The sequence below is a fragment of the Carica papaya genome, chromosome 2 (genome assembly GCF_054855325.1).
Source record: "Carica papaya isolate Zhongbai chromosome 2, ASM5485532v1, whole genome shotgun sequence".
NCBI lineage: Eukaryota > Viridiplantae > Streptophyta > Magnoliopsida > Brassicales > Caricaceae > Carica > Carica papaya.
In genome coordinates, this window is record NC_142310.1 from 27,842,170 (window position 1) to 27,869,383 (window position 27,214).

A 27,214-nucleotide genomic window follows, 5' to 3' on the forward strand; every position below is an offset into this window, starting at 1 on the left:
GGTGCGACGGCTCCTCCGGTGCGAGTTGCGGTTTGGTGTTTTGCTCCGGTCAACCTTAGAAAAAAGGACGGTGGTCACGGTGGTATAAAAATTACATCGAACGAGAACCGAGAAGGGCCTCATCGGAGGCAAAAATTGAGAAAATATGTGGCGGTGCCGCTGGGTTTCGACGGTGTTTTCTGGCCAATTGACAGATGGTTTAGCTCCGATTTGGCCACAGGGAGGTTCAGCATCGAAAAACGAGCTAATGGGAGAAATTTTACCTCGTTTGGTGGCTAAAAAATCCTCCGGTGCGGCGACCGGTTCCTTCGGTGGCTGGGTCGTCTTCTCCGGCGAGGGTTCTAGCGGCTAGGGTTTGGAGTTGGGTGTGGATGCAATTGTTTATAACCCTCCCATTTTAATCTGAGTCGTCCATCATGATTTAATCTGGACCGTCCGATCCTGATTAAATTAAAAATAAATCTGGATCGTCCATCGCGATGCGATCTGACCGTCCGTGCGTGATCAAATCTGGACCGTCCACATGGGTGAGATCTGGGCCGTCCACGCGCGCCTTTGATCTGGGCCGTCCGTACGTGCGGGAATGGATCTAGGCTTTCCGATCGCAAGCACGCGGATCGCCCACGTGTCTCCGTCCCGCGTGGCTTCCCGCATCAGCGTCCCTGCCACGCGGCGTGTCCTGGTTGGCCGGGGCTGCTGACGTGGCACTATTTTTCTAAATTGCGCTTTGACCACCGATTTTCGATTTTCTTTTCAAAAACACCCTCAGAATCTAAATTTTCACCCTTTTTTCCCAAATTCAATTTCAATTAAATCCCAAAAATAATTTTACATCATTTTATTATTATTATTATTATTATTATTTCTATTAAATTTAATTAAATTAAATTAAAACCTTATAAATTAATTATTAAAGTAAAATAAAATTAATAAAATTCAAAATTAAATTAAAATAAAATAAAAATAAAAATAAAAGAAAAATATTTGGGTGTTACAACTCTCCCCCCTTAAAGAAATTTGGTCCCCAAAATTTGCCTCTAACTCTTGGTCGAACAAATAGGGATACTAGGCTCTAAAGTCTGATTCTACCTCCCAGGTAGCCTCTCTTGGCGAACGGTTCTGCCACACTACCTTTACAAATGATATTTTCCGGTTGCGGAGTATTTTACTCTTTCAGTCCTTGATACTGACTGGTACTTCCTCATAAGATAAGTTCTCTTGGAGTGGAAGCGGTTCACGAGCCAAGACATGAGAGGGGTCGGGGTTGTACTTACGTAGCATGGATACATGGAACACATTGTGGACCTTGAAGAGCTCTGGAGGCAGTGCTAGTCTGTAGGCGGCAGTACCAATCTTGTCCAAGACTTCATATGGTCCAATAAATCGGAGGTTCAGTTTTCATCTCCTGCCGAACCTGCTAATTCCTTTGAAATGAGTGACCTTAAGGAACACCTAGTCGCCTTGTTCAAACGCTAAATCTCTTCTCCGGGTGTCCACATAACTTTTCTGTCTGCTCTAAGCCGTCTGAATGTTCTTTCTGATTTTAATTATTTTAGACGTGGTCTCCTCCACCAACTCCGGGCCTAACAATTTTCTGTCGCCCACTTCTTCCCAACAAATCGGTGATCTGCATGGGCGCCCATATAACACCTCATACGGAGCTATGCCAATACTCGCTTGGTAATTATTGTTGTAGGCAAATTCTATCAGGAGTAGATGGTCGTCCCAATGGTCCCTAGAGTCAAGAACACAAGCTCGGAGTATATCCTCAAGTGTACGGATTGTCCTTTTTTATTGTCCATCCGTCTGAGAATGGAAGGCAGTACCTAGAGACAGCATTGTTCCCATGGCCTGCTAAAAGCTACTCCAATATCGAGAAGTGAACCTGGGGTCCCTGTCGAATACCACTATCACTGGAACTCCATGCAATCTGACTATTTTTCGGATATACATTCTTGCCAACTTGTCCAAGGGATCGGTCATCCCGATGGCCAGGAAGTGGGAAGACTTGGTAAGCAGGTCAACAATTACCCAGATGACGTCATGTCTTGAACGTGCCTTGGGTAATTCCATTACGAAGTCCATGGCGATATGTTCCCACTTCCACTCCGGGATTGGTAAGGGCTGAAGTAACCCGCCTGGGCGTTGATGCTCTGCCTTGACCTGCTGACATACCAAGCATTTAGATACAAAGTCAACTATGTCCCTCTTCATCCCATTCCACCAAAATCGGGGTCGCATGCTTTGGTAAATTTTGGTGCTTCCGAGATGCACGACAAACTTAGAGCTATGGGACTCTAGCATGATGTCTCTCTTTAACTCACTGTCATCTAGAACACACACTCTGTCCTGGAAGCGGAGTAACCCATCAGCAGAGACTCGAAATTCTGAGCTCGCTCTCTGTTCTGCATCATTCTTACAGGCTACTAGGGTGGGGTCGACTGACTGGGCTTCTCTTATTCTCTGTATTAACTCAGGCTGGATGGTTAGACGGCCCAAACATGCGACTCTCTTCAGGTCCTGAAGCCGAACCTATTGTGTGGCCCCAATTTTCTTGCGTTCTGAAACCATTAAGTGGGCTAAGATACCTGCACTTTTCCTGCTGAGGGCATCTGCCACCACGTTGCCCTTACCCGGATGATACAAGATATCACAATCATAGTCTTTAAGGAGTTCCATCCACCTTCTCTAACGCATGTTGAGATCCTTTTAAATGAATATGTACTTCAGACTCTTATGATCGGTATAGGTTTGGAAGGTCTCTCCGTATAAATAATGGCGCTAGGTTTTCAAGGCGTGTATGATTGCGGCAAGTTCCAAGTCATGGGTGGGGTAATTCTTCTCATGATTCTTTAACTGTCTGGACCCATAGGCTATGACCTTCCCATGCTGCATCAAGACACAACCCAGGCCTAGATAGGAGGCATCACTATAAACTATATATCCCCCCGATCCACTCGGTAAAGCCAGTACGTGTGCAGTGGTCAACCGCTCCTTTAATTCTAAAAAACTTCTCTCACAGTCCTCATTCTACTCAAACTTGGCATTCTTCTTTGTGAGCCGGGTTAGGGGAGCCGCTAGACTAGAGAATCCTTCGACAAACCTGCGATAATAACCTGTCATTCCCAGGAAGCTACAGATCTCCTTGACTGATGTCAACTTTTCCCAGCCAAGTACTGCTTTAACCTTTTCGGGATTCACTGATACTCATTCCTTTAATATAATGTGTTCTAGGAAGGCGGTCTGCTCAAGCCAGAATCCACACTTACTCAACTTTACATATAGGTTATTCTTTATGAGGACCTACAAAACTTGGGCTAGATGGTGAGCATGCTCTTCTCTGCTTTTTGAGTATACCAAGTTGTCATCGATGAACACAATAACAAATTGATCCAAGAATTCTCTGAAGACCATGTTCATCAGGTCCATAAAGATGGCTGGGGCGTTGGTTAGCCCAAATGACATGACCAGGGACTCATAGTGTCTGTACCTGGTTCGAAAGGCTGTTTTGGGGATGTCTTCTGTTCTTATTTTCACCTGATGGTAACTTGATCGCAGGTCTATTTTGGAGAAGACTTGCGCACCCTGCAGCTGATCGAATGGGTCATCATTTCTGGGGAGGGGATATTTGTTCTTGATTGTGACCTTGTTCAATCCTCTGTAATCAATACAAAGTCTCAACGTTCCATCTCCCTTTTTGGTAAACGTGACTCCGGTACCCCAAGGAGACACTGTGTCTAATAAAACCATTGTCTTGCAATTCAGTGATCTGTTTCCTCAGCTTTTCCATCTCAACGCGGCTCATGCGATAAGGAGTAACTGAAATGGGCTGGGTGCCTAGTTGTAGGTCTATAGTGAACTCAACTTCCCTGTCCACTGGCAGTCTGGGCAGTTCGTCCGAAAATACATCTGAAAAGTCTCGTACCACCAGAATCTCTTGGATACAAATTTTCTTCTTGGGCTTGCCTAGTTAGAGAAAATAACAAGGTTAAAGTACTGAAAAGTCTTGTTAAAGCAATCTATGGTGGTGTGATACGCCGCTAGCCAATCCATCCCTAAAATTACATCAAAATCCCCCGTGTCTAACACTATTAGGTCTACACTCAGTTTTCTATTTGCTATCTCCACAACACAAGCCTTGTAGACAACTTCTCCTAATAGTGTTTCACCCCTAGCAGTAGACACAAATAACATTGAATCGAGTTTATCAGGTGATACATTAAGTTTGGATGCAAAAACATGTGAAACAAATGAATGCGATGCACCAGTGTCAAATAAAACATGAGCAATATGGTCACAGATAGTGTACATACCATGTACCACGTCAGGGTCAGCGCCGGCATCCTGCTGGGTGAGGTTGTAAACCCTACTCTTAAAAGGAGGTCTTCCTTGGTTCTGGTTCCTCGGGCACTCTCTCGCATAGTGTTGGGCACTACCACATATGTGAGAGGTATTATTGAGGCGATAGCATGGTCGGTCCCCGTGATCCCTGCTGCAGTGTTGACAGATCTTGCCACGTGCTGCCCCTGGAGCCTGAGGGGGAGCCTGGATCGCCGGTTTGGGCCTCTTATTTTGTTGGACAGGCGTAGTAGGTGCTGGTCTGCGGGGTGGAACTAAGGGTCTGTGACTCTCTGATGATTAGGAAACGGTGTTGAAACTCCTCTCCACGATATGTGCCTTTGCCAGAACAGCTGAATATGTCTTGAGATCTAGTACCAACAAGTGCCATTTGATCTCTGGGCGGAGGCCCCACTGGAACCTCCTAGCCTTTCTGCCCTCATCCATCAATGTCTCAGGGAAGTATCGGCCCAACTCTAGGAACTTACGAGCATACTCCGACACTGTCATGTTTCCCTGGACCACCTGAACAAACTCTGTCTCCTTTAAATGTCGGATGTGCTCGGGGAGGTACTCAGCATGAAAGGCTGCTAGGAACTGCTCCCAAGTGACAGGCGTGGGCAGGGTGGTCTGTTTAAGCTCCCACCAACGATCTGCTTCCCCCACCAGCATGTAGGAAGCAAGAGTAACCCTCTGCTTAGGAACCACTCCTAAGGTCTTCAAAGCCTTCTCTGTCTCTGTCAACCAGTATTGGGCATCTACGAAAGAGGACTCCCCTACAAAAATAGAAGGATTTAGTCTCATGTACCTCTCTACGTAGCCCGGGTCAATCAAGGAATGAGCTGGGTCCCGTGGAAGAAGGATTAAGGGAGGATAGACTAGGGGGCCCTGTGATGGCACCTGCTGATATAGTGGGGGCACCGGATCATACTGTGGTGGTGCCGGGCAATAGTGTGGTTGAGGCAGCAGATTATACTGCGGCGGTGGTGCCGTGTGGTACTGTGGAGGAACAGGCTCTTGCCGGGGTGGCTCAGAATCCGCTCGTTGCAGCGATGGCTCAAACTGTGGTAGTGGGGGAGGGTCGGGTAATTCCCTTCTCTCCTCTCGACCTTATTGAGCAGCAATAATCCTTTCGAGCATCTCAAATATTCTGTCAACATCCTCCCTAAGCGAATCATCCAGGGCTCCTCGGTTTAGTGGGGGTCTCCCTCTCCTCATCTCTCTGCACCTACATTTCACAAGGAAGGGTTGAGTAATAATTCTCAGTTTGGTATTCCTCTAAGTATTATTGTGTAAGGGATGGGTCCGAGGAACGCGACTCTGATACCAACTGTAACGGCCCCAGAAATTAAAAGGAAATGTATATATTTATTCTAAGTGCGGAAGCGAAATAAAATAAATTATAATTAACATCTCTTACATAATAACCAAAACGAATTAAACGTATGAAAGAATAAACTAACTTAAATGAAATACTATGAATGAATGCTATAAGGAAAACTAATAAATTCTTTGGCTTCTACTCGCCGTCTTCCTGCAGAACGGGCTCGAGAACCAAGTCCTCCTGATCTGAAATGGTTAAGTAAGGAATGAGCTACACTAACCTAATAAAGACATCACACTATCTCACTGTCACAGAAGTAAAGATTGGTAGAAAACAAAAACGACCAATGGAGCATAATTTATAACAAACTCATTTATTAATAATAAAATTCTTTACTGTCCACCTACCTCGGTGAGATTCATGAAAACAATTTATGAAAACAATTACATCATAAATATCATAAGATCACGCACACTCTGTAACATAACACATATCATACTTTTGTATTTCAATCATCAGACAATAATTTTCATCTTTTATCAGCCTACTAGTATTCATGGAGATCCATATGGGGTCCCCACTACACGCGAATCATTCACATTAATAACTTAATTCTAAGGTCGTCCCCATACCCCGTCCGATATGGGTGCCAAAACCATAAACCTCAATACCCTGTCCGGTATGAGGGTGAAACGGGCCGTCCCCATACCCCGTCCGGTATGGGTGCCAAAACACGTAAAGTCTCCATACCCCGTCCGATATGAGAGACTACGTTCCCGGTAGGGTTCCCTATGGACCCAATCCGTCCACCATCTCCCAAAATATCTAGTCAGGCTGTCGACATTATCCATTTATCAATTTGCATACCTTTTTTCATTTTTTTCTTAATCTCAATTATCCAATCAAATATAAACACGTAAACTAGTAATGGACACCAAACAAGCCAACACAACATCGGATTCACAATAATTCAAACTATAATAAATGAAACCGTGATTCATGCATACGAAACCATAGAATAAACATATCAGGCACCATACTGCATTTAAAACTGTAAAATAAATCAAACAACAACTGACCGAAAAATACATCAAATTCGAGATCCATTAGTAACCTTAATTAATTATACATATCTATTAATTCATAAATATCGTTTTATCATTTATTAAGCTCTAATGCCGTAATAGGAAATAGGGTGAGAGATCCTTACTTGTTTCGGAGTCTGAAATCGGGTTCTCACTGCGCCTTCGGGCAGTCCCTAGATTCTCTGAATTTTTTTCTGGAAACTGAAACACACTTCCGGTACCTGCACATATTCCCAAAAAATTCTAAATCAGACCCAAGGCCCTTTCCGGCCGTTTTCGACCGAATTCAGCCAAACTTGCATTGGTTTCTGTGATAAAACACCCCTAGAGCCCTCGGTGGGCCAAAAAATTACAAAAAAACTGAGGCTTACCGACGGCGGGGCTCTTGGGTGCGGCGGCTCCTCCGGCGCGAGTTGCGGTTTGGTGTTTTACTCCAGTCAACCTGTAGTGAAAATGACGGTGGTCACGGTGGTATAAAAATTACATCGAGCGGGAACTGGGAAGGGCCTCATCGGAGGCAAAAATCAAAGAAATCTGCGGCGGTGCCACTGGGGTTCGGCGATGTTTTTCGGCCAATTGGTCGGTGGTTTGACTCCGATTTGGCCACAGGTAGGTTCAACATCGAAAAACGAGCCAATGGGAGAAATTTTACCTCGTTTGGCAACTGGAAAATCGTCCGGTGCGGCGGCGGGTGGCGGCGACCGGTTCCTCCGGTGGCTGGGTCGTCTTCTCCGGCGAGGGTTCTGGCGGCTAGGGTTTGGGGTTGGGTGTGGATGCGATTATTTATAACCCTCTCCTTTTAATCTGAGCCGTCCGTCATGATTTAATCTGGACCGTCCATCACGATGTAATCTGGGCCGTCCGTGCGTGATCAAATCTGGACCGTCCGCACGCGTGAGATCTGGGCCGTCCACGCACGCCTTTGATCTGGGCCGTTCGTGCGCGCGGGAACGGATCTGGGCCGTCCGATCGCACGCACGCGGATCGCCCACGTGTCTCCGTCCCGCTTGGCTTCCCACGTCAGCATCCCTGCCACGCGGCGTATCCTGGTTGGCCGGGGCTGCTGACGTGGCGCTATTTTTTTAATTATCGTTTTGACCCTCGATTTTCGATTTTATTTTTAAAAACACTCCCATAATCTAAATTTTCACCCATTTTTCTCAAATTCAATTTCAATTAAATCCCAAAAATAATTTTACCCTATTTTATTATTTTTATTTTTATTTCTATTAAATTAAATTAAATTAAATTAAATTAAAGCTTATAAATTAATTATTAAAATAAAATAAAATTAACAAAATTCTAAATTAAAATAAAATAAAATAAAAATAAAAATCTTTGGGTGTTACATGTGATGTCCTCAGTTTACATATAATTTTTTGTTACATTAATGTTAATAGCACAAATTATATGTTTTTCCTTTTAAATTGCTATTCAAACTAAAACTTTATCATCCACAATTTTTTTTGTATTTTCTTTTAAATTCACCATACTTCTGGCTATTTTTTGTTTTTCTAAACTTTCTAGATTATAATTATGAAATCATTTTTAAAGCAAATATAAAAATTATAATGATATCGTTTTATTTATTTATCGTATCTTCTTACTAACCAAATGAATTTAAAAAATAAATATTTTATGTTTAAAAATTTGTTTTGCATCCAAATTTAGCGTTCCTTTGCCCATAATATTTTTTAAATTATTTGTTCAAACCATATTCTTATTTTTATTGTTGGATCACATGCCTTTGCATAAAATTTAAAATAAAAATCAAAAATATATATAATTAGAAAATAATAATAATATTTACAAAACAAATAAATTTGAAATTTTATAATATTTTATGCTTAAATAAAACTTTAATTTAATAAGCAATAATAATTTATATGATAACTTTTTTTTATTTTTGTATCTATTAGAAGTAAATAGAACTATATCATATTAAACATTATTATAAGATTAATTTTTTTAAATTTACTTGTCGTGTACAATATATTTTTTAAATCTATTTATTATTATAAAACTAAAAGCAAAAATTTGTTTCACACAATACAAATGAGTTTATAAATTTATTCATATGTAGAAATTTTCTACGCAATAAAATAAGAGTTCATGCATTAATGAATAAATTATTCTTAATTTTCACGTAATTTGCACCTTTTCTATAGCCAAAAAAATTCAAGTCAAACGTCTAATTCCAAATAAAAAAACTTTAACCCCCACAACTGCCATAGTCAAACTTCACTATATTTTAATATGATGTATTATATATAACATATTTTTAAGATTTGAACTTACCCTGAGAATTATCTCCTCAAATGTAGATATAGCATATCAAGAAATATAAATTAGTCTAGTGTTGCCACTAAGTAACAAAAGGCTAGACTTCAGTATGCTCAAAACATGACAAAACAAACCTCTCCCATAAAACAAGAACAAAAAACACTCTCAAGTGTGTGGGTCTTCTAACTTGAGATGCTTTTTCACTTGAAGCATTTGGCGTCCAAGAGGGGTTCTCCCTCAAATGGTTCTGCATCCTCAATCATCTGACTTACACGCTCTTTTTGAGCTTCATCTGAGATGTCAACCTTTCTCCAATCATACAACTCCATGTCATAGCACTCGTCAAGGACAAACTTGGGAATTTCTGTACCGCGGAAAAGCCACAAGCCCTTTACCTTGAATGGGGGTCCTGAACCAATCACCAACATCTTCCCAAAAGCATACTTGCGTGCCAAATCCATCCGTTGAAGGAACCCACCAACCTTGTTTAAGGTGACAAATGATACAGTATTCTCATCATTGTACTTGTAATCACAGAACCATAGAGAGTATCCCTCGGGATCATACATCTCCCAGAATCCTACAGCACAAGCATAGTAAAATTTAATAGGTTAATTGTGTTGTCTTGTCTAATATGACGATTATGAACATTCTTTCAGTAAAACATTTCCAGTTGTAAGGAAAAAAAATCAAAAAGAAAAAAGCGAATACCTTTAATTGCAACCTCACGGAAATTGGTCTTCGTATTTGAGTACAGCCTCTTCCACTCATCTAGAATCATTTTACTTGGAGGAAGCAAATCAAGTGGATTTTTGGGTTTGGGTTTTGGTGCCTCTTCCTCTTCTTCAGCTGGCTTTGCTGGCTCCTTCTGGACTTCCTTTTTAGCTTCTTTTTTTGGTTCATCCTTGGGCTTTGGCTTAGCCGATTCCTTTGGCTGAGAAGGCTTCTTTGCAGACTGAACAGGCATCACGGATTCAGCCTGCTTGGCCTCACCAATTATCTTCTTAAAATTTGGTTGATTAACCATGGTCCAGAAGTATCTTTCAACATGAGGGAACTCTGAAGTAAAAGCCTTGGTCATGAGGTGGTTGAACCCGAGTAACAAGTTGCATGTCATCACAATGTCAGCTAATGTCACAGAATGCCCCACAAGGTATGTGTTGGATGCAAGATGTGAATTCAAGGCATCTAGTGCCCTCTTTAATGCAGCAATTGCTGCTTCCTCAGCCTTCACCAAAAAGAGAAAAAAGGAAAAAAATTTATAATGAATGATATGAAAGCTAGCAGAGATGCTTCAGCCAGTTACATCAGGAACAATCACCAACACATTATGACAAATCCCCTTGACATCTGAGAGAACAGACGACTAAACAATAGAGTAGAGCTTACCGGAGGAAGGTATACAACACGTCCCATTCTTGGCTTAAACCAACTTATAAGATTAGCATCAATCTCCAATGAAGCAAAGTCAATCCATTGCTCAACATGGGCCTATCCAGCATAAAAAAATAAGCTAAACATAAGCTGAGGTCAATATAAGCTCTTTTTTTATTTGAGTATGATTTCCCACGGTTAAGAACATTTATATGGAAATTAAAAATGCAAAGCATGCAGATAATTAGAGAAATATTTACACTACACAAGTACAAAATATTCAGTGATAAAAGAGATCTTACATAATCAATAATACTAGAACCATAGAGAGGATTGTCCGCCTTCAGGCGTGTGACTGAAGCAACAAAAGAAAGAACCATAAGTTCCAATATAACCATCAAAAAGGATAAAGAAAAAAGAAAAGATAAAGTAATATTCATTCATACCATATCGGGCGATGGCATTGCTCTCAAAAACGGTGCCATCAGGTGTTTCCAGCACAGGAACCTAGAGAAATTAAAGATCCTTTTAGAAACTTAACTTAATGGTTATTATTCTAGCATCTGCATGGTACCTTTCCAATAGGGTTCATCTTGAGGAATTCTGAGGTTTTGTTTGAGACACCCATCTCAAAATTTGGAGCAAGTTCAACCTGGACACCAGTGTATTCTGCAGCAATGAGAGTCTTGTAGGCATTTTTGTTCTTATTTCCTGCATGCAGTACCTATAAAACAGAATCAACAGGTTGTTACTCAACTGGAACTTGGGATATACTTAGCTAGCAACTAAATAGCTGTAAGTCTCTAATAAGCATTACATATTCAGGTTTCATTGCGATAGCATTATATCGTTGACAATTTATGTCATCTCCATTAGACATTTATGCATAATGAACCTGCATGTGATACAGCAAGGCCTGTCCTAAAGATAACTCCGTAAACTTGTACCTTCCTATCGATGATAATGAAACTCCGTTATCTTGATAACAAAATTCCAACATTATTATGAGAAATACAATTTTAAATCAAACTATTTAAACTGTTTGTTGCAATTAGTTCTGACAAAAGAAAGAGTTCAATAGTTATCAAAAAATAGTGCAGTGCAGTATCTTATTGTTTTCATAACCTAGATTGTGCAGACTATTTCGAATTCTACAGTAGACAAAATTGAAAGAGGCAAAAGTTTCTTTACCGAAAGATATTAACGGAATAATAAAACAAAATAATTTGACATAGATGGGGATACGTCTTTCTTAAAATTCTAAACGGCTATCTACACATCCTGATTTGTTGATCAACATTCTTTGTCAAAAAAAAAATCATTTAAAGTTGAGAAATAAAATCAGAGGCGCTTAGGACTTCAGAGATCAGAGAGGAAAAAGAGCTAAAATTCCCTTCATTTCTCCAGATGAAGACAACAATATTTGAAAAATCCCATTTCTTATATTGACTATATTAACAAATCAACTAATTCATACATGAACCACCAACCAAGCAGAAAAGGCAGAATTAACTTTACTCAAAGTTAAGAGAAAATGCTCAAATTTCACTCATCACTCAAAGTTGATAGAAAATAATCGGTGCATGGAGATCAGAATAGGAAGAATCATACTAGAGCCATGGCTTCAACGGAAAAACGTTTCGCTCCGATCGCAGATCTGAAAATTAAAACGGAATCAACTAAAATAATGATCAAATCCTGATCCTGAAAGTTTTTCTTGATTTAAATTGATTAATATAATTTTTGCATCCTTGATTGAACTTCCTTCTGTTGCACTTTTCAATAACATTACCTTCACTCGAAACAGAAAAATAAAAACAAAAGGAAATGAAATCGAAGAACATCAACAGAGCCGCATCTATATATAAAAACTCGCATATATAAAAGTGAATATTTACATAAGAGAGAGAGAAGTGAAGCCACAGAGAACCTGTGAGCTTAAGCGTTCTTCCGGCAGAGAGAGAGAGCGAGAGGGAATGAGCTGAGTTGAACAGAAAGATAAAGCAAAGAGAGAACTAGGGTTTTCGTAGAGAGAGAGAGGGACAAAAGCAGAGAGTGCGAGGAATATCCTGTCATTTTCATTGCGGTTAAACTCCACCCATCTGACAGTAACTGACTCGTATTTTTACCCCGTTGGGGAAAAAAAATTTCCATTCGTTATTTTCTTCTGCCAGATATTTTACCTTAGCTTTATTTTATCATATAGTTTATAATACTCATTTTTTTAAATATATATATATTGGACCAACTACTCTAAAATTTGATTAGAATCATCAACTACATAGACGGGCTTAAAATCCAAACTAAGAAATAAAATTGATACTAACGTATAATTTCAAATTTTGAATACAACACAAATTATTATTAAGAAATTAATATTATAATTTTATTGTTAAAGTGAAAAAATGTGAATAGATGATAATGGTTAATCTTGTATGAGTGATCAAATAAATTTATTGAATTGAGGTGGATTTGTTACAATAATAAAATATAATTTTGAATTAAAAAGTTATTATGTAGTTGTTACAATAGTAATCATAAAGGGATATAGTTTCTTAAAAAAATATATAAATTAGAAGAATTTTGTTAAAAATAATATTAATTTAAAATTATTTCTAATATTGTGGTTTTTTTAGTGATGATTTATATACTTTAATAATTATGATATATTCATACTAATTATAATATAATTAATAGTAGTAAAATATTAACTATTTAATTAAAAAATTATATATTGGCAAGTTTTTTCTATCATATACTAGAGAATATATTATATGAGTAAAAAAAAAATATGCTAACGTGCGGACAAACAATAACAATATCATCATTGAGTAAAGTTGCACTAAATACAATATTGAAAAGAGTGGTTCAAATCAAATCGATTAATTAAGTTAGTTCAGTGAGAAAAAATATCAATTTAGTTTTAGTTCATAGACTTCGCTGAATAATTAATTAAAAATATATTTTTCGTATTCAACTTATAAAATAATATATCTTTTCTCTACTAATACACAGCTCTTGCATTTTAGTTATAGCTCTAAAATTAATAACTTTATTTTTGTTACTTCCGATTGGTCCTTTTTTTTTTTTAATTGAAAGTAGTAGAACCGATTATTACACATCCCTTAGGCAGTTGATAAGTTTTTTAAAGACTGTATTATATATTAAAATTAAACATTACATTGCAAATATTAGTAAATAATTATTGTGTAGAGTATCTTGAGTCATAAATATTATGACAGATTTATTTTTATTTTAATTAAAAATAATAAATTTTTCTAAACATGAATCTAACTCTACTCTTATATATATTTATATATAAACCCGAACACATTCTAAATTGGAGCGTGCTGAGCATTGATTTTTATTTCGTATCGTATTACATTTATTTTTTAAAAAAAAATTGACATGAATATGAACCTAGAGCACTTTTAAATATTAATTTTTATCTCGTATTATGTTAGATTTGTAGGTTAGCTAAGTTGCAACCCAACCCTGATCAAGAAGAACTTTTCTTAGAAGAACAATGGAAATATATATATATTTTTCAAATTCAAAGTTATATATAGACACACACATGAACAAAAATACAAAATATATATATACACACACACAGAGGCAGCAGAGACTTAGAGCCTTGGAGGAGCAGATCCAACTTGCAGCAACTACGACCACAAGAAGCGTTCAGCAGGAGGAGGGTATACGCTTTATTGTTTAATTGCAAACTTATTTTTTCCCTTATTATTACAATCTCCATTTCCTTTATGATTTAACACCTATTCGATATTTAAATTTTAAATTTATTTTTAAAAAAAAAAAACAAGAAATTGATGATATTGAATTTAAAATTGGATTATATATTTTATCATCATAAAAAAATAGTTTTACAATCAAATTATACGAAAAATAGAATGCATTAATATTTAAAAGATTGAGAAACGTATAAAAACAAAGCAAAGTGCATAATTAGTCAATTCTTGTTTTCTCTAGGGTAAAAGATTGTTGTCCTTATCATGTGGGTTATAAAGTCATTCAAAGTTATGTATAAGACAAAAAAATTCATGAAGATGTCAAGGGGCCTTTGTTTTTGGTGGGTAGGCAGACTTTTGAGCTTTCAATTTGTGTCATTATAGCATAATCAACTAACAAATGCAGGTCCAATAACTTTTGTGTAGATTAATTCTGCTGGTGGACATCTGTCTTCTATAAAAACTCTAGATGTTGCCTAAGAGCAAATCCAGAAACAAGTTACCTACTTTTGAAGATATTGCATGTGAAGAAATTTTTGGTGTGGGGGTATATTTCAGAAAGTGTTGAGTATAGAGTGATTTTGGTGAATTCTTGGTTGAACATGAACTATAGGAGATTGAGAAACGAGCATTTTCTGTTTTTTAGACATGGTGTGGTTACATGTGGCTTGATTCAGGAAACTGCTAATATATTTTTTAATAAAATGAGCACCTTTACTGTAAATGCTGCTGAAATCTTATTGTTTCTATTTTTGAAGAGTTTCATTTATTCAATCACAAAACGGACATAGTAATCGTACTACAAAAATCACAGCTCCTAAAGAAAAACAAATGTTGTAAAAGATATTTTTTTATTGCAGTAATGATAATAATAATAATTCTCTAATTCATTCTAATCCATTTGTTTGGTGGAAATAATGGTGTCTTGGGAGTTTCTCCCCTACTCGGTCCTGATGGAGCAACTAAGCCTTTTGGCAGCATTCCATAGTTTATTCTAATCGATTTACTCGGTGGAAATAGTTGTGTCTCAGGAGCTTGTCCCCTGATCCATTGATTTCCACCCCCACCCGGTGCTGATGGAGGAACTAAGTGTTTTGGCAGCATTCCATAGTTTCTCTTGTTGATCCTTTGATTCCCACCCCCACCCGGTGCTGATGGAGGAACCAAGTGTTTTGGCAGCATTCCATAGTTCATGTCGATCCATTTATTTCCACCCCCACCCGGTGCTGATGGAGGAACTAAGTGTTTTGGCAGCATTCCATAGTTCATGTCGATCCATTTATTTCCACCCCCACCCGGTGCTGATGGAGGAACTAAGTGTTTTGGCAGCATTCCATAATTCATCTTGATCCATTTATTTTCACCCTTGCCCGGTGCTGATGGAGGAACTAGGCCTTTTGACAACATTCTATAGTTCACCCTCATCCATTTACTAGGGGGAGATAATGGTGTCTCAGGAGATTGTCTCATGCTCGATCTTAATGGAGAAACTAAATCCTTTGGCAGCATATCATAATACACTAACTTACCAGTTATAGGAGATACCGACACTGGAATTGGTTCCATTGTGCTTGATCTCGAAGGAGGAACCATTGGATCTTTCGTCAACATTTTATGATTTATCGGTTCGTCAACTAGCGAAAACAATTGTGTGTTTGAGGATCTGTCTACGGGCGACACTGACGGAGGATCTCTATTAGCACATACCGATGAGCTAAACTCAAGCTCTGAGACGATGATTATCGCCAACACTAACAACTGCATCATTTTCTTTTCTTTCATCCCTCTTGGATATCTTGTGTTGGTTTTCATTACACTAACCTTAGCACACCCTTTTAAATAGTTTAGCCATTAAATTTTATTCTTTGTATAATTTTCGAAAAAGATATGATCTGATAAATAATCGAATATTTTAACTCCAAACTTTAAATAAAAAATTATATTCAAAATGTTGTGCTTAAAACCCAAATTAAAGGATAACATTACCATGTTTGAATTCCCAAGTCTCTCTACTTGTTCTAATCAATTTTCTTTTAAAACTAAGAAAGATTTAAAAAAGTTTTTAATGCCACTTTAATTTTGAAATGTTTAGCTTTTTTAAATAGGGAAAGAAATCTTAATCCAAATTAATTTTTTTACCCCCCCTTAAATCAATTCGATTTTCGGATTTCTTAAAAAATATTCTGCTTTAATTACCTCAAATCTTCACAATTAGCTTTTTATGTAATATTTTCGGTTCAAATCAATCCCTTTTGTTATCGGTAATTAATCACTAAATGTTTTTGATTTCATCTGCAATTACTACGTTTCCAACATTCTCTTCTTCGTGTACTGTGAATTTAGAAATATTTTAGTCCCATTGTTGATCTACAAATACATGAATGTTACAATCACTATTAATTTAGTTGCTGAAATTAAATGAATTAAAGAAGATTTTTAGTTATTTGTTTTAAGTAAAGATTACAATACTTTTAATGGCCATTACAAAAATAAGCTTCCACTAATCAATTTTTACTATTCATTAATTTTAGTTTTGGAAAGTAATTGATTGCGGATTATTCTGTGTTAGTGAGTTCACTAATTTTCTGCATTATATATATTTTTTTTAAATATAATAAATTACTTTTTTAAATTTTTCATTAATTATTGAAATTTCAATAACATAAATTAAGTCTGTTTTTGTTAATTACATAATTTAACATCTGACTCCTCTTAACAATGTCATCTCTGTCTACTAAATGTTTCAGAAAAAAAAAAAAAAAAAAAAAAAAAAAAAGGTAGGCATACGAGGGTAAGACCATAGTCGTATTACCATGGTCTTCCAATTAGGATTACTGTATAAACTGATGAAGATGATAATTTATCTAATGATTTGATGATTATAACCATCACTGATAACAGAATCTTTACCCAAGTAAATTGGTGTCTGTTAATGAGTTAAATTCTACCTACAATATCACTGTCAATCTGATACAACTAAAGAAATGCAAAGAAATTTGACAGGGACCCTAACACACACACACATATATATATATATATATCAATTACCGTGTATGCATATAAACACTACCATACGAAGGGAGAAAATCCCATTTAACATAAAGCTCCTTCCTAAAAAAAAACTTCCACCACAATCTTCCTGAAAAGAGTTGATAAATTTTCAAAACCAGTAATTATCACACAAATGAGACATAAATTATTAGGCCAAAAATTGGCAGGGCAATGAAATTACAATGGGATTATTCGATGTTTGATTTAGGTCATCGGCATGGCTATCTAGATAGGCATGCTACAACAGTCAAAATAAATCATCAGCAAAACCATTCTACAAGTGTCCATTAAGTTACATGACTCTCGGTAGGATAAATTTGCTTAGGAGTGAGTTATTTCATCTAATCAAATAAAATAATACATGAAAGAATAGAAAGACTGCAGATCAACTTCGATACCATACTTTGAACAAAACCATCTAAGCAGATGATGCGTCGGAGATGCCAAACAGTTAAAAGCACCAAAATGGACTTGGGAGTTCAGCTAACCCATTTATGACCACTCTCAGCCTCCTGCAATTGTTCTGGCGGGCAAACATGCACGGACAAGGTCACCAGAGATTCCACGATCCAGTTTCAGTTAACCAGCAGAAAGAATAATGTCATCGCATTTTTCAGGGATCATCTTCCAGTCTTTGCACGTTTCATGCCTGCAGTGTTGAAAGGTGACATGCTTGGGCTCATACTAGGGCTCATGCTCGGGCTTTCTTCTCTGAGCGTACCATTTAGAATAGCTAATTCCCTCAGTTGTTGCTTCTTATAGTGATCCAAAGATTCATCCTAAAGAAAGAGGTTAGAGAAAAAAGATGACTTGAAAACAAGATTTAACGTACATTAAATGTAATCAAATTAAAGTTAATTGATAATACCACAGGCTTCAAAAGATCTTCCAGCACCGCAACTGCATGATCCAACCGAGAATTTATTATATCCTCTGGAAATTCAGCTTCCACCAAAACATGCAGTGGCTCATTGAGGTGTTCATATCCAGGTTTATCTTTTAGCTTTTCCTCCTAAAGGAAATTGAGGATTTCATCACAAATATTAAATGAAGAACAAATGCACGGTAAAACAGAGTTAAGATTATAACAAACCATTATTGGAATCACTAGAAGGAACCATCAGGTCCATGACCGCTTTGGAGAAAACCTAACAATTTTTTTCCCAATCCCCTTTTGATATATAAAGTAATCAATCCAAGGAAAACAGTACAAGCAATGATGATGGGTTGTCATAAATATACCATGTAATCATAAAGGTTAACGGAAGCCGAGAAGCTGCCAATGGACTCAATACAATATAGAATTTTTTTACTGGGTTAGTCAACAAGACTACAAAAGCTCAAACTATCCTAGTTATCAACACTGGATATGCTTGGGTAAAGCCAGTCATGAAAAACTGAAGAAAATAAATAGTAGCTGTTAATTAATTAGTATATTATTTTGAACACTGGCTGCTTATCCCCCAACCTCACCTACAGCCATAAAATGGAGCTCATGGGCTCATTCCCAGGTCTTATCATTGAATTTCTTTCTAACACTTGGCTGGATAAGACAAGAATGACAAACACTACTTCACACTTCACCATGCTGGCATTTCACTAGCATCAATCTCAATAAACATGCCTCTTTGGTTATTACATTAACTTGGAAGGTAATACAGGCAGGCATCAGATGAACCCCAATTAACAAAAATTTCAAAAAAGCAAATAGGCGAGGTAGAAAAAACAAATAGAACTTCACTACTTAACACCTTGCGAAAACTAGCATCAACAGAGTACGGGGGCTCAGAAAAAGCCCCTCAGTGAGAAATAGCAGAAATTAGAACTTTTGCGGCCATCAATAACCATATGACAAGGAATAATGATAATGTAGACAAGAGCTAACAAAGACACTGGACTGGTTTCCTTCTCTACAACTTGAACTCAGCCATTGAGGTAAGTGGCAGTTTGAAACTCAAGGTCTGATATGAAAATTCCAGTAAAAGCAAAGTAAAGAGTGAAAACATTAGCTTTAATCCTCCGCAATACAAGAAAAATAAGACTTGACTCATTTCAAGACTATTATCAAGTTGGAGAAGGCTATAAAATACATTTTAACAAAACGACGCCATTCTTGTTAAACATATGATGTCAACAAGAAAATGATACAAAGAGAGATACTTTTTCAGAGGAAAAAGAAAGATGTCAAGCAGTACATTCCTATTACCAAGACGGCACAAGGAATTGAAAGTAAGCCCATGCTAAAATGTTTTCCTAGTTACCCCTTTCCAGGGGCATAAAATTAACTTTTAGCAATTAGAAAACTCATATGATTAATTTACTTCCTGATACTTTGTTGGTAAACTGGAAGATGTGAGAAACAACCAAATATAAGATGTTATCAATCAGAATGACATCGTTAAGATAGAGGTCAGTTCCATGTCAATTTAGTCAAACTGCAAGTGGACCAAGCCATTTATCTCAAAGATACAGTTCCAGGCATTTATGCAGTCTAAACAAAAGATTTAACGACTGATAATACCTTTACAGTATCCTTCACAGAGCCCCGACCTCTTATGTATACTCTACATTGTGTCAAGGCTTCGACCCTTTTCAAAGAGTTTCCACGCGGTCCCAAAATTCGACCAACAAAATTATACTGCCAGTTTTTCAAGTTAGACACCTTGAAGAAAAGAAAAAAGGAAAATGTCCTCCAAAATATTGAAATATCTCAACTTACATTTGGATACTTGTCCACTGGAACATCAAGTCTAACAACTCTCTTTACAACAGGTGTCGGTGGAATCCCTGGCACCCCAGGCCAACCCATTGAAGCAGCTTGACGTGCAGTCATTCTTTGAAGATGCCCATTATCCTGAAGCAAGAGATCTAAAATTAACAAAAATTCTTTCAAACGGAATGCAAGACTTTTTTTTCCTGCTATTTTTTAAGCATGGAACAAATGCATTCCACTGTTACCTGTTTTATGTTTTATATGTGGGTTTTTTTATCCTATAAAGATCAACCATCTAGACCACCAAAGTTTGGACATATGTTTCAACATTCCTTTCTAAATCATAAGACAAAAAAACAAAAAAATATTCTAAAAAGAAAACTCCATACAGCATTGTGGTTTTAAAACAGCATTAGAATTTGGGTCTATTAAGGACAAATGGCTCCATTATTTTGAATCTATTGTTTTAGGACACACTCTGGTTAGCCTAGATGATTTTGGTTCTATTGTAGATGTACTCACTGATCTATAAATTTTTTGTAAACGAGTGTCATCCCCTTGGTGCCAACACATCAATATATTCTCTAACTTATATCTAAAAAAAATGTCATTTAGAGACAGTTGGAGCAAGTTATCTCAAAAAAAAAAAAAAAAAATAGAGAGACAGTTGAAGCAAGAAGATTTCCAAATATTGGCTCAGGAAAGAAGATATCAAATTAAATGTAAACTTTACTGCACCAACATAAATGAGAAACAAAGACCAAACAATCCGACAGCAAGCAGACTTGTAAAGTAGTCATAATGCACACCAATATAAAAGGGTAAATTTGCATAGGTAAAAATGGCTGCAGTGACAGGAGACTATCATGCTGTAGCTTACAGCAAGGACAACATAACTTCACAGCAAAACATAAAATTTCATGAAATTGCTACAACAAACATACATTGGATAGTAAGAACAAACTAGCATTACCTCAGTTTGCATCATGGACCAGCCCTCCAAATCCATTGGTCTTCCATTCACGGGTTGACTTAATGACCTAAATGGACTATCATTCTCAAATCTTTCATGATCCACAAAACTTGACACCTTTCTGATTTCTGCAACAGAAGAACAAGCAGATAAGCAGTCAGTATAAATAAGCAATGACTGACAGGGAAAGTTTACTAGTTGGGTTTTATTCATTGTTGAATGCTTTTCAAGACAAGAAGGAGGGAGTAAATCCTCTGCAAACATAGTTTACCTCTCAAGAAATTATCAACAATCAACAGTCAACTCTAAATGTCAGATAGCATGAACTAGGCCTCCAACTTGGAAGATTTCCAGAAGACTTGAATCAATCTTCAATTCATAAAGAGGTTTCAAATTGCAAATACCTTGTCTTGAGAAAGACTAGAAAGAAACTGTTTTCAATTTATAAGAGCTTCTTTTACGGAGAGGAGGAGGGGGGGGAGAGTACCATTCACAAGGAAAGATGGGTGCCAACCAAAGGTTATACAGGACAAAAAAATTTGAGTCAGGTCCCTAAAATCAGGAGCATCAGAAGTCAAGCAACCAGAGGGTTATAGATTAAGAGTCTGGAACCATTTATTTCAAACTCTATAAAAAGGAGTTAGAATCCTAAAGGCTCTCTTGTTTCTCCTTTTCCTGATAACTTAAAGAATATGGAGACGGTGGTAAGAAAATCAAGGCTGCAATTGGTTAATTATAAAAAAATTTCCTAGAGAACACAAGAAAAAACTTTTATTTTTTTTACTATTATTTTAACATTATATCATATCTTTACTTCTGTTTTCTAGAAATTGTTTTCATTTTAAACTACCATATATGTCTCTGTATATATTTATGGAAAATGAAATTTTGAAAACATTATGTGGCAAATGGAGCCCAACCTTCCCCAATCCCCACTCGCCTCCACCACATCCCAATCTCTCAACAGTATTAACTAAACAATAACAGCACCAAGATCACTGGTATGTGATTGACAACCAACCAAGTTTGCGAGATAATAGGGCAAAAAATAGCTTTGCTGCTGAAGTAGACTCAACATTGTATTATTCTTCAATGTTTTTGACATCCCAATGAATTAAAATTTATATATGGAAAAGCAAAATCCGTCTTTCAGGCATGTAAACAGTATTTCAAATCCAAATCAACTAATCATGCGCAATATGTCAAATATATAAGAGCAATCTTGCAAACTAAACCTCCTTTCTGTTAGAACTTAAATAATGTTAAAATTACATATAGGTGAACAGAATGTTTGACGGGCATAAAATAATCTGTCACGAGCATATTCTACACAATATGTACAGTACTTTTTTCATGAAAACAAACAGCAAGGATAAACACATACTCACCCACACAACGCATTTAGAAGGAAAAATAAAAAGAACTCAATTGACAATCAAATAACCTTGATTTAGAAGCCGGCTGCAGTTCGGCAGAACTTGCATAAATGGTCCCAACTTTTGCCTCTCTGCCAATAATTCCGTCAAGTATCTGCCACTTCACACCCAGTTAAATCACATTAAAAGCCCAGAATCCGATAACATCATTTCTGTCAGAGGCAAAGAATCTACGATTTTTTATGCTCTAAATATAAGTCATGCTGTATATAAGAATGCATTTTAGTCAATGATACTTTTAAACTGCAACTACTAAGTCATGTCTACCGTACAACCACAGGTAGATAAAATTATTTCTTTTCTTTCTTACAGATTTTTAATTTTTTTGCTCATCCTCCCTTCCTTAAGTTGATATTGTTAATATTTAGAAATGAAAAAGAACAAGGGAAACTAAAATGTCTTACATAATGCTTCCTCTGTTTCCTCAGAAGTAAAAAAAAAAAAAGAGAGAAAGCCGATATGACATTTTTATTTATCAAATGTTCATATCCAGGGAAAATGAAGGAGCTAAGTTATATTTTCAAAAGTATTTCCAAAGAAAATGAGAATTGAGATTGCCCCACTGACTCAATATTCATGTCTTAATGGCAAGCAACAATACATCGACTACAGGGGACATAGAAACCTAAATGCAACCGCAGGAACCACTATATGCTTGAGTTATGGAATACTTGCAATTGTCTATCAGCAGAAGTTTCAGTGAGCTTTAATCCTCCAGAAGATATTGCTCAACAGAATTTCCTTTAAACAGTTAGTTTAATGTTACCAAAAGCCAATCTTAATAATTTTTTCTGGCTTTAAAAAAATGACATCTGATCTCAAATGCTAACATTTCTATAATAGCACTCATATAGTGTTAATTCTCACATCTAAGACAAAACATGCACCAGAATTCCCATCAAGCAGGAATCCCAGTCAATGCCAATTAAATTCTCCAGATTGTTTAAATAATCAAAGATTCATGAATATAACATAACTTTTATTGGCAATCGTAAATCTTTTGGAACCTTGTAAAACAGTATAAAGTAGCATGATTTTATTATATTAGACTGGATCCAAATGTTTGTGCAAACAAGGCGAAGTATGTATTTTCAAGTTTATTCATTTTCTTATAAGCGAATTCAGATTCTCCCATCAGAAGCATACTTTACAACACTGAACAAATTGAGGGTCAGAATGTGCATTTCTGAGTTGGTGCATTTTCCTATAGAGCAGAAATCGCTTTCCTTTTAGAACGACTTATCATCAAGAAAGCAAAACTAGTACTTAGTTACATTTCCAGTTAATATCCTTTTTCTTTTTGGAAAGAACACTGCCCCTTAGACAACGGAACCAGACTACAAAGACATTCATGCAAATTTGAGGATTGGGTTATAAGCTGTGTATTCCAAGGCTTAAGCACTTGCCTCTGAGTCAAAATTGATTCTACTACAGTTTACTTATCATCCAAGTAAAAAGAGTGTTTGGTTCCAACTCCAATGACATGCTGCTTGCAGACTTCACAACAAATTCAAACACCCAGAACAAAATTAAAAAAAGTTTGTTTCATTTTTATCCAGACAGAAACTGGAACGAACAAAGACAATTTGATGCCTACCTTTGTAGCCAGATTTCCTGGCAGACTTCACAACAAGTTGAAACACCCAGAAAACAAAGTTTGTTTCACCTTTCATAGAAAGAGAAACTGGAATGAACAAAGATATTTTGATGCCTACCTTTCTAGCCTGATTTCATTTCCTGCAGAGTTAAAAATAAATAACAAAAGCTAGAAACAACGCCCAGGAAAAAAAGCCTAAAAGCCCACCATCACCATCCCCTCAACTGAGGTTAAGAGGAAAAAGGAAAAAAAATGAAATCAAAACACACTTGAAACCACACAGCAGAAACCCAAAACAAGGAAACGATCAAACTTCAAAGCATCAATCATCGGATAAATCAAATACTACTCAATCAATAATCATAACATATATAACATAGGGTAATATAGACAAGCTCCAGCCCAAAAGTGTATACACGGATAGAAAATCACCTTTCACGATCTGTTGGGATAGAAGAAGACCTGTGGGGAGAAGCATGGACTCCAGAAGGAGGGTATTGAAAGTAACTTCCTGGTGGGATTCTCTCTCCCATCACAAAAACCCAGTATTTCCAGTTACAGTAACTGTGTTATTCAAAGTCAAAACACACAAAAAAAAACAGACCAAGTAAGAGAAACCCAAAGACAAAAACCCCAGAAAATCTATTGAAACAGGGACAACCCATATATACACATGGATATACACACACACACACATAGAGAGAGAGAGAGAGAGAGAGAGAGTAAACTTACTGGAGCAAGAGGGGAAGTAGGTATAGGGCAGAGATTCAAGTCTGCTACTTTTCTCTCTCTGCCCTCTTATTTGGGTTGCAGCAGAAGCAGCAGCAAGAGAAGAGGAGTGAAACGCGACAAAGCCCTACTCAAAGAGAGTCAGATCTTTTGCTTTGCTGTATTTATGCACTTTTACTCCCATTTTTTTTTTCACTTTTCTTTTTTTATTTTTTTTAATTTTTTGTTGGGATTCATCCTTTCTACCCAATATAAAATTTTTTTATCTTAATTATTAAATTCTATTTTCTCTTTTTTTTTAAAAAAAAATGCATATTTTCTATATTGGGGATAATAGACTTACTTTGATGCTTCAATTTTTTTTTTTCATATTCTGATAATAAAAAATAATTTTCTTAGTATGAATCTCATATTAAATCTTGGCTTTATAATTGTTGGGTTCTTTGGCTCTTGGTAAATTTTAGACCAAAAAAATATATATATATTGTTTCTGTCTTGTTTTCTTTCATAACTCTATGATCATTCATTATTTAGAAATAATATATGTGTTAAAGTTTTAAAATATAGCTATTACTTCTGTTGTTATTAAATTAAATTTTATATAACTACTAAATTATTATTATTTACAACAAAATCTATTACATTAAGAAGAAATTACGACTTAATATTTGAGTTATATATGTTTAACAATCAAATTCAATAATTATAAAAGACGTAGAGCACTGTTAAAATATAGCATAAGAGAGATTATTATTACTTTCACTAAGTCCAAATTTGTATAAGAACAATACAATACTAATTGGAATTTTATTGGTCTTATAATTTTATTAGTTGAAATAATGTATGGTCTCAAGTATTATAAAACTAATTCTTAAGAGTATGTTTGTACAAGCAAGCTAATAAATACTAAAACATGGAATTGTTATTTTGATTAGGAAAAAAAATAAGTTGATGATGAAATTGAAAATAATTTTGAAAAAAAATATGAAAATTTAGGTTTAGATAATATTTTTGAAAGAAAAATCGGAAACTAGGGGTTAAAACGTAATTAAAAAAATTGTGTCACGTAAGACGGCCCAGTCAGCAGCTTCGAAAAATCAGAGCGCACCGCATGGTAAGTCACGCTAACTCGGTGTCACCCGGGAAGCAACGCTGGCAATCTGTGTGCTCGCGATCAGACGGCCCAGATGCGTTCCCCCGCGCGTGGACGATCCGGATCCATTCCCTCATCAAGGGCGATCGAACAGTCATGATTAAACGTAATAAACAGTCCAAATTCGTTTCCTATTTAAACACGATCGGACGGTAGAGATCAAATCACGATGAACGATTCAGATTCATTTCCTCTTTAAATACAATCAAATGGTCGAGATCAAACGTGATGAATGGTCCAAATTTAAGAGAGACGGATATAAATATATTGCATCACACCAAACTCAAACTCTAACCGCCAACCTCCCGCTAGAGAAGAAAAACCAATCGCCGGAGAAGGGAGCCAATCGCCAAAAAAAGTAAAACTTCTCATATCTACTCGGAATTTGATTTCGAGCACCCCCATAGTCACATCGGAGCAAAAGGAACGACGGATAAGCCGGAAACCACATGAAAAGTTTGGCACCGCCGCCATGGATAAAACCCAAAATCGCCTCTGATGAGCCAATTTATGTTTCCTGTTTTGTACAATTTTTTCACCATTGTGTTCACCGTTCTCTTTTCTATAGGCTGACCAAAGAAAAACACTCAGCCGCAAATGTGAGCCAGCGGAGCCGCTGCACCGAAAAATTCTGCCGTTAATAGGTTTTTGTTTTTTGACTTTTTTTTTTTGCTAACCAAGGTCCCCTAACGTGTTTTCTCGTAGATGAATATAAAACCAACCGAAAATGGCCAAGCCGAGGCAAACCGTCATCGTGGATGGTAGTGCCGTTGTTGGAGCACGGCGGTGCCGCGTGCCGAAATTTTGATTGACCAAAAAAGGTTTTTAACACCATTTTAGATTTTTTGGTATATTTTTAAATACGTGAAGTGTATTTTAATCTCTGTAAAAAATTTAAGGAACTTGAGGACCGTTAGTAGGCGCACCTGAAAGTTTGGTATTTCGGATACCGATTTGGGTAAAAATCTCTCACTTTATTTTCTGTTATGAAATTGAAACTTAATAATCGGTAATATGGTATTTTGTATTATCTAGAAAACTTTGAGAATAATTACAAATTATCAATGAAGCCGAAAATCAGTTAGTCATTTATTTATTGTCCTATTTAATTGATTATTAAATTTACAGTTTTAAATACATTATGATATACTGAAATGAGTAATTGATTCAATTCTGCTTCCTTGATATATGTATTGCTTGTCTTGCGTGATTTACGGTTGATTTATGAAATTGGTAATTAATATGCAAATAAAAAATTGATTTGGTAATGTGAATTAATGAATGGTAGCCTTACTGAATATCCTGAAAAATGATGGACGGACCGGGTACATAAAAAATTCTACAATGAATGTTGTCTCATACTAGACAAGGTATCGAGAATTAGTATTTTTGACACTCACACCGGACGA

At 36.5% G+C, this 27,214-nt stretch overlaps 3 protein-coding genes across 8 annotated transcripts; all 3 read right to left on the reverse strand.

The window, feature by feature from the left end:
* Nucleotides 1-8,973: 8,973 nt before the first annotated feature.
* On the reverse strand, nucleotides 8,974-12,476 carry LOC110809949 (elongation factor 1-gamma-like). 2 transcript variants are annotated; one of them, XM_088213831.1, is made up of 8 exons: nucleotides 12,335-12,476; nucleotides 12,016-12,061; nucleotides 10,979-11,128; nucleotides 10,851-10,911; nucleotides 10,707-10,759; nucleotides 10,420-10,521; nucleotides 9,742-10,258; nucleotides 8,974-9,610 (listed from the first exon to the last, which is right to left on the reverse strand). In XM_088213831.1, exons 2-8 carry the CDS (start codon nucleotides 12,022-12,024, stop codon nucleotides 9,231-9,233), a joined length of 1,272 nt encoding a protein of 423 aa, XP_088069957.1. In that variant the 5' UTR covers nucleotides 12,025-12,061; nucleotides 12,335-12,476; the 3' UTR covers nucleotides 8,974-9,230. The 2 variants fall into 2 exon arrangements, with proteins under 2 accessions (XP_088069957.1, XP_021891633.1); XM_022035941.2 differs by having other exon boundaries at nucleotides 12,303-12,431.
* A 2,188-nt stretch (nucleotides 12,477-14,664) lies between these two features.
* Nucleotides 14,665-15,998, reverse strand: LOC148268934 (uncharacterized). The gene has a single exon (XM_088212326.1). The coding sequence runs from the start codon at nucleotides 15,963-15,965 to the stop codon at nucleotides 15,036-15,038; it is 930 nt and encodes a 309-aa protein (XP_088068452.1). The 5' UTR covers nucleotides 15,966-15,998; the 3' UTR covers nucleotides 14,665-15,035.
* Nucleotides 15,999-17,440: 1,442 nt separating this feature from the next.
* On the reverse strand, nucleotides 17,441-24,791 carry LOC110809923 (RNA-binding KH domain-containing protein). Of its 5 annotated transcripts, none has more exons than XM_022035905.2 (8): nucleotides 24,656-24,791; nucleotides 24,356-24,487; nucleotides 22,335-22,420; nucleotides 20,891-21,018; nucleotides 19,924-20,058; nucleotides 19,726-19,842; nucleotides 18,073-18,216; nucleotides 17,441-17,983 (listed from the first exon to the last, which is right to left on the reverse strand). In XM_022035905.2, exons 2-8 carry the CDS (start codon nucleotides 24,454-24,456, stop codon nucleotides 17,825-17,827), a joined length of 870 nt encoding a protein of 289 aa, XP_021891597.1. In that variant the 5' UTR covers nucleotides 24,457-24,487; nucleotides 24,656-24,791; the 3' UTR covers nucleotides 17,441-17,824. The 5 variants fall into 5 exon arrangements, with proteins under 5 accessions (XP_021891597.1, XP_021891595.1, XP_021891598.1 ...); XM_022035903.2 differs by having other exon boundaries at nucleotides 22,335-22,426; XM_022035906.2 differs by having other exon boundaries at nucleotides 17,688-17,983; nucleotides 18,076-18,216.
* Between the last annotated feature and the right edge of the window lie 2,423 nt (nucleotides 24,792-27,214).

Excerpts from the sequence above, each read along its gene's own strand:
- LOC110809949 (XM_088213831.1), bottom strand. Across the intron at positions 10,912-10,978 it reads AGATGAACCCTATTGGAAAG|GTTCCTGTGCTGGAAACACC; the intron begins GTACCATGCAGA and ends TAATTTCTCTAG. Across the intron at positions 10,522-10,706 it reads GTTCTAGTATTATTGATTAT|GCCCATGTTGAGCAATGGAT; the intron begins GTAAGATCTCTT and ends TATGCTGGATAG.
- LOC110809923 (XM_022035903.2), bottom strand. The coding sequence starts at position 24,456 with ATGGGAGAGAGAATCCCACCAGGAAGTTACTTTCAATACCCTCCTTCT. Across the intron at positions 19,843-19,923 it reads CAGTGGACAAGTATCCAAAT|TATAATTTTGTTGGTCGAAT; the intron begins GTAAGTTGAGAT and ends AAAAACTGGCAG. Across the intron at positions 17,984-18,072 it reads AAGATCTTTTGAAGCCTGTG|GATGAATCTTTGGATCACTA; the intron begins GTATTATCAATT and ends CTCTTTCTTTAG.
- LOC148268934 (XM_088212326.1), bottom strand. The coding sequence starts at position 15,965 with ATGAAAACCAACACAAGATATCCAAGAGGGATGAAAGAAAAGAAAATG.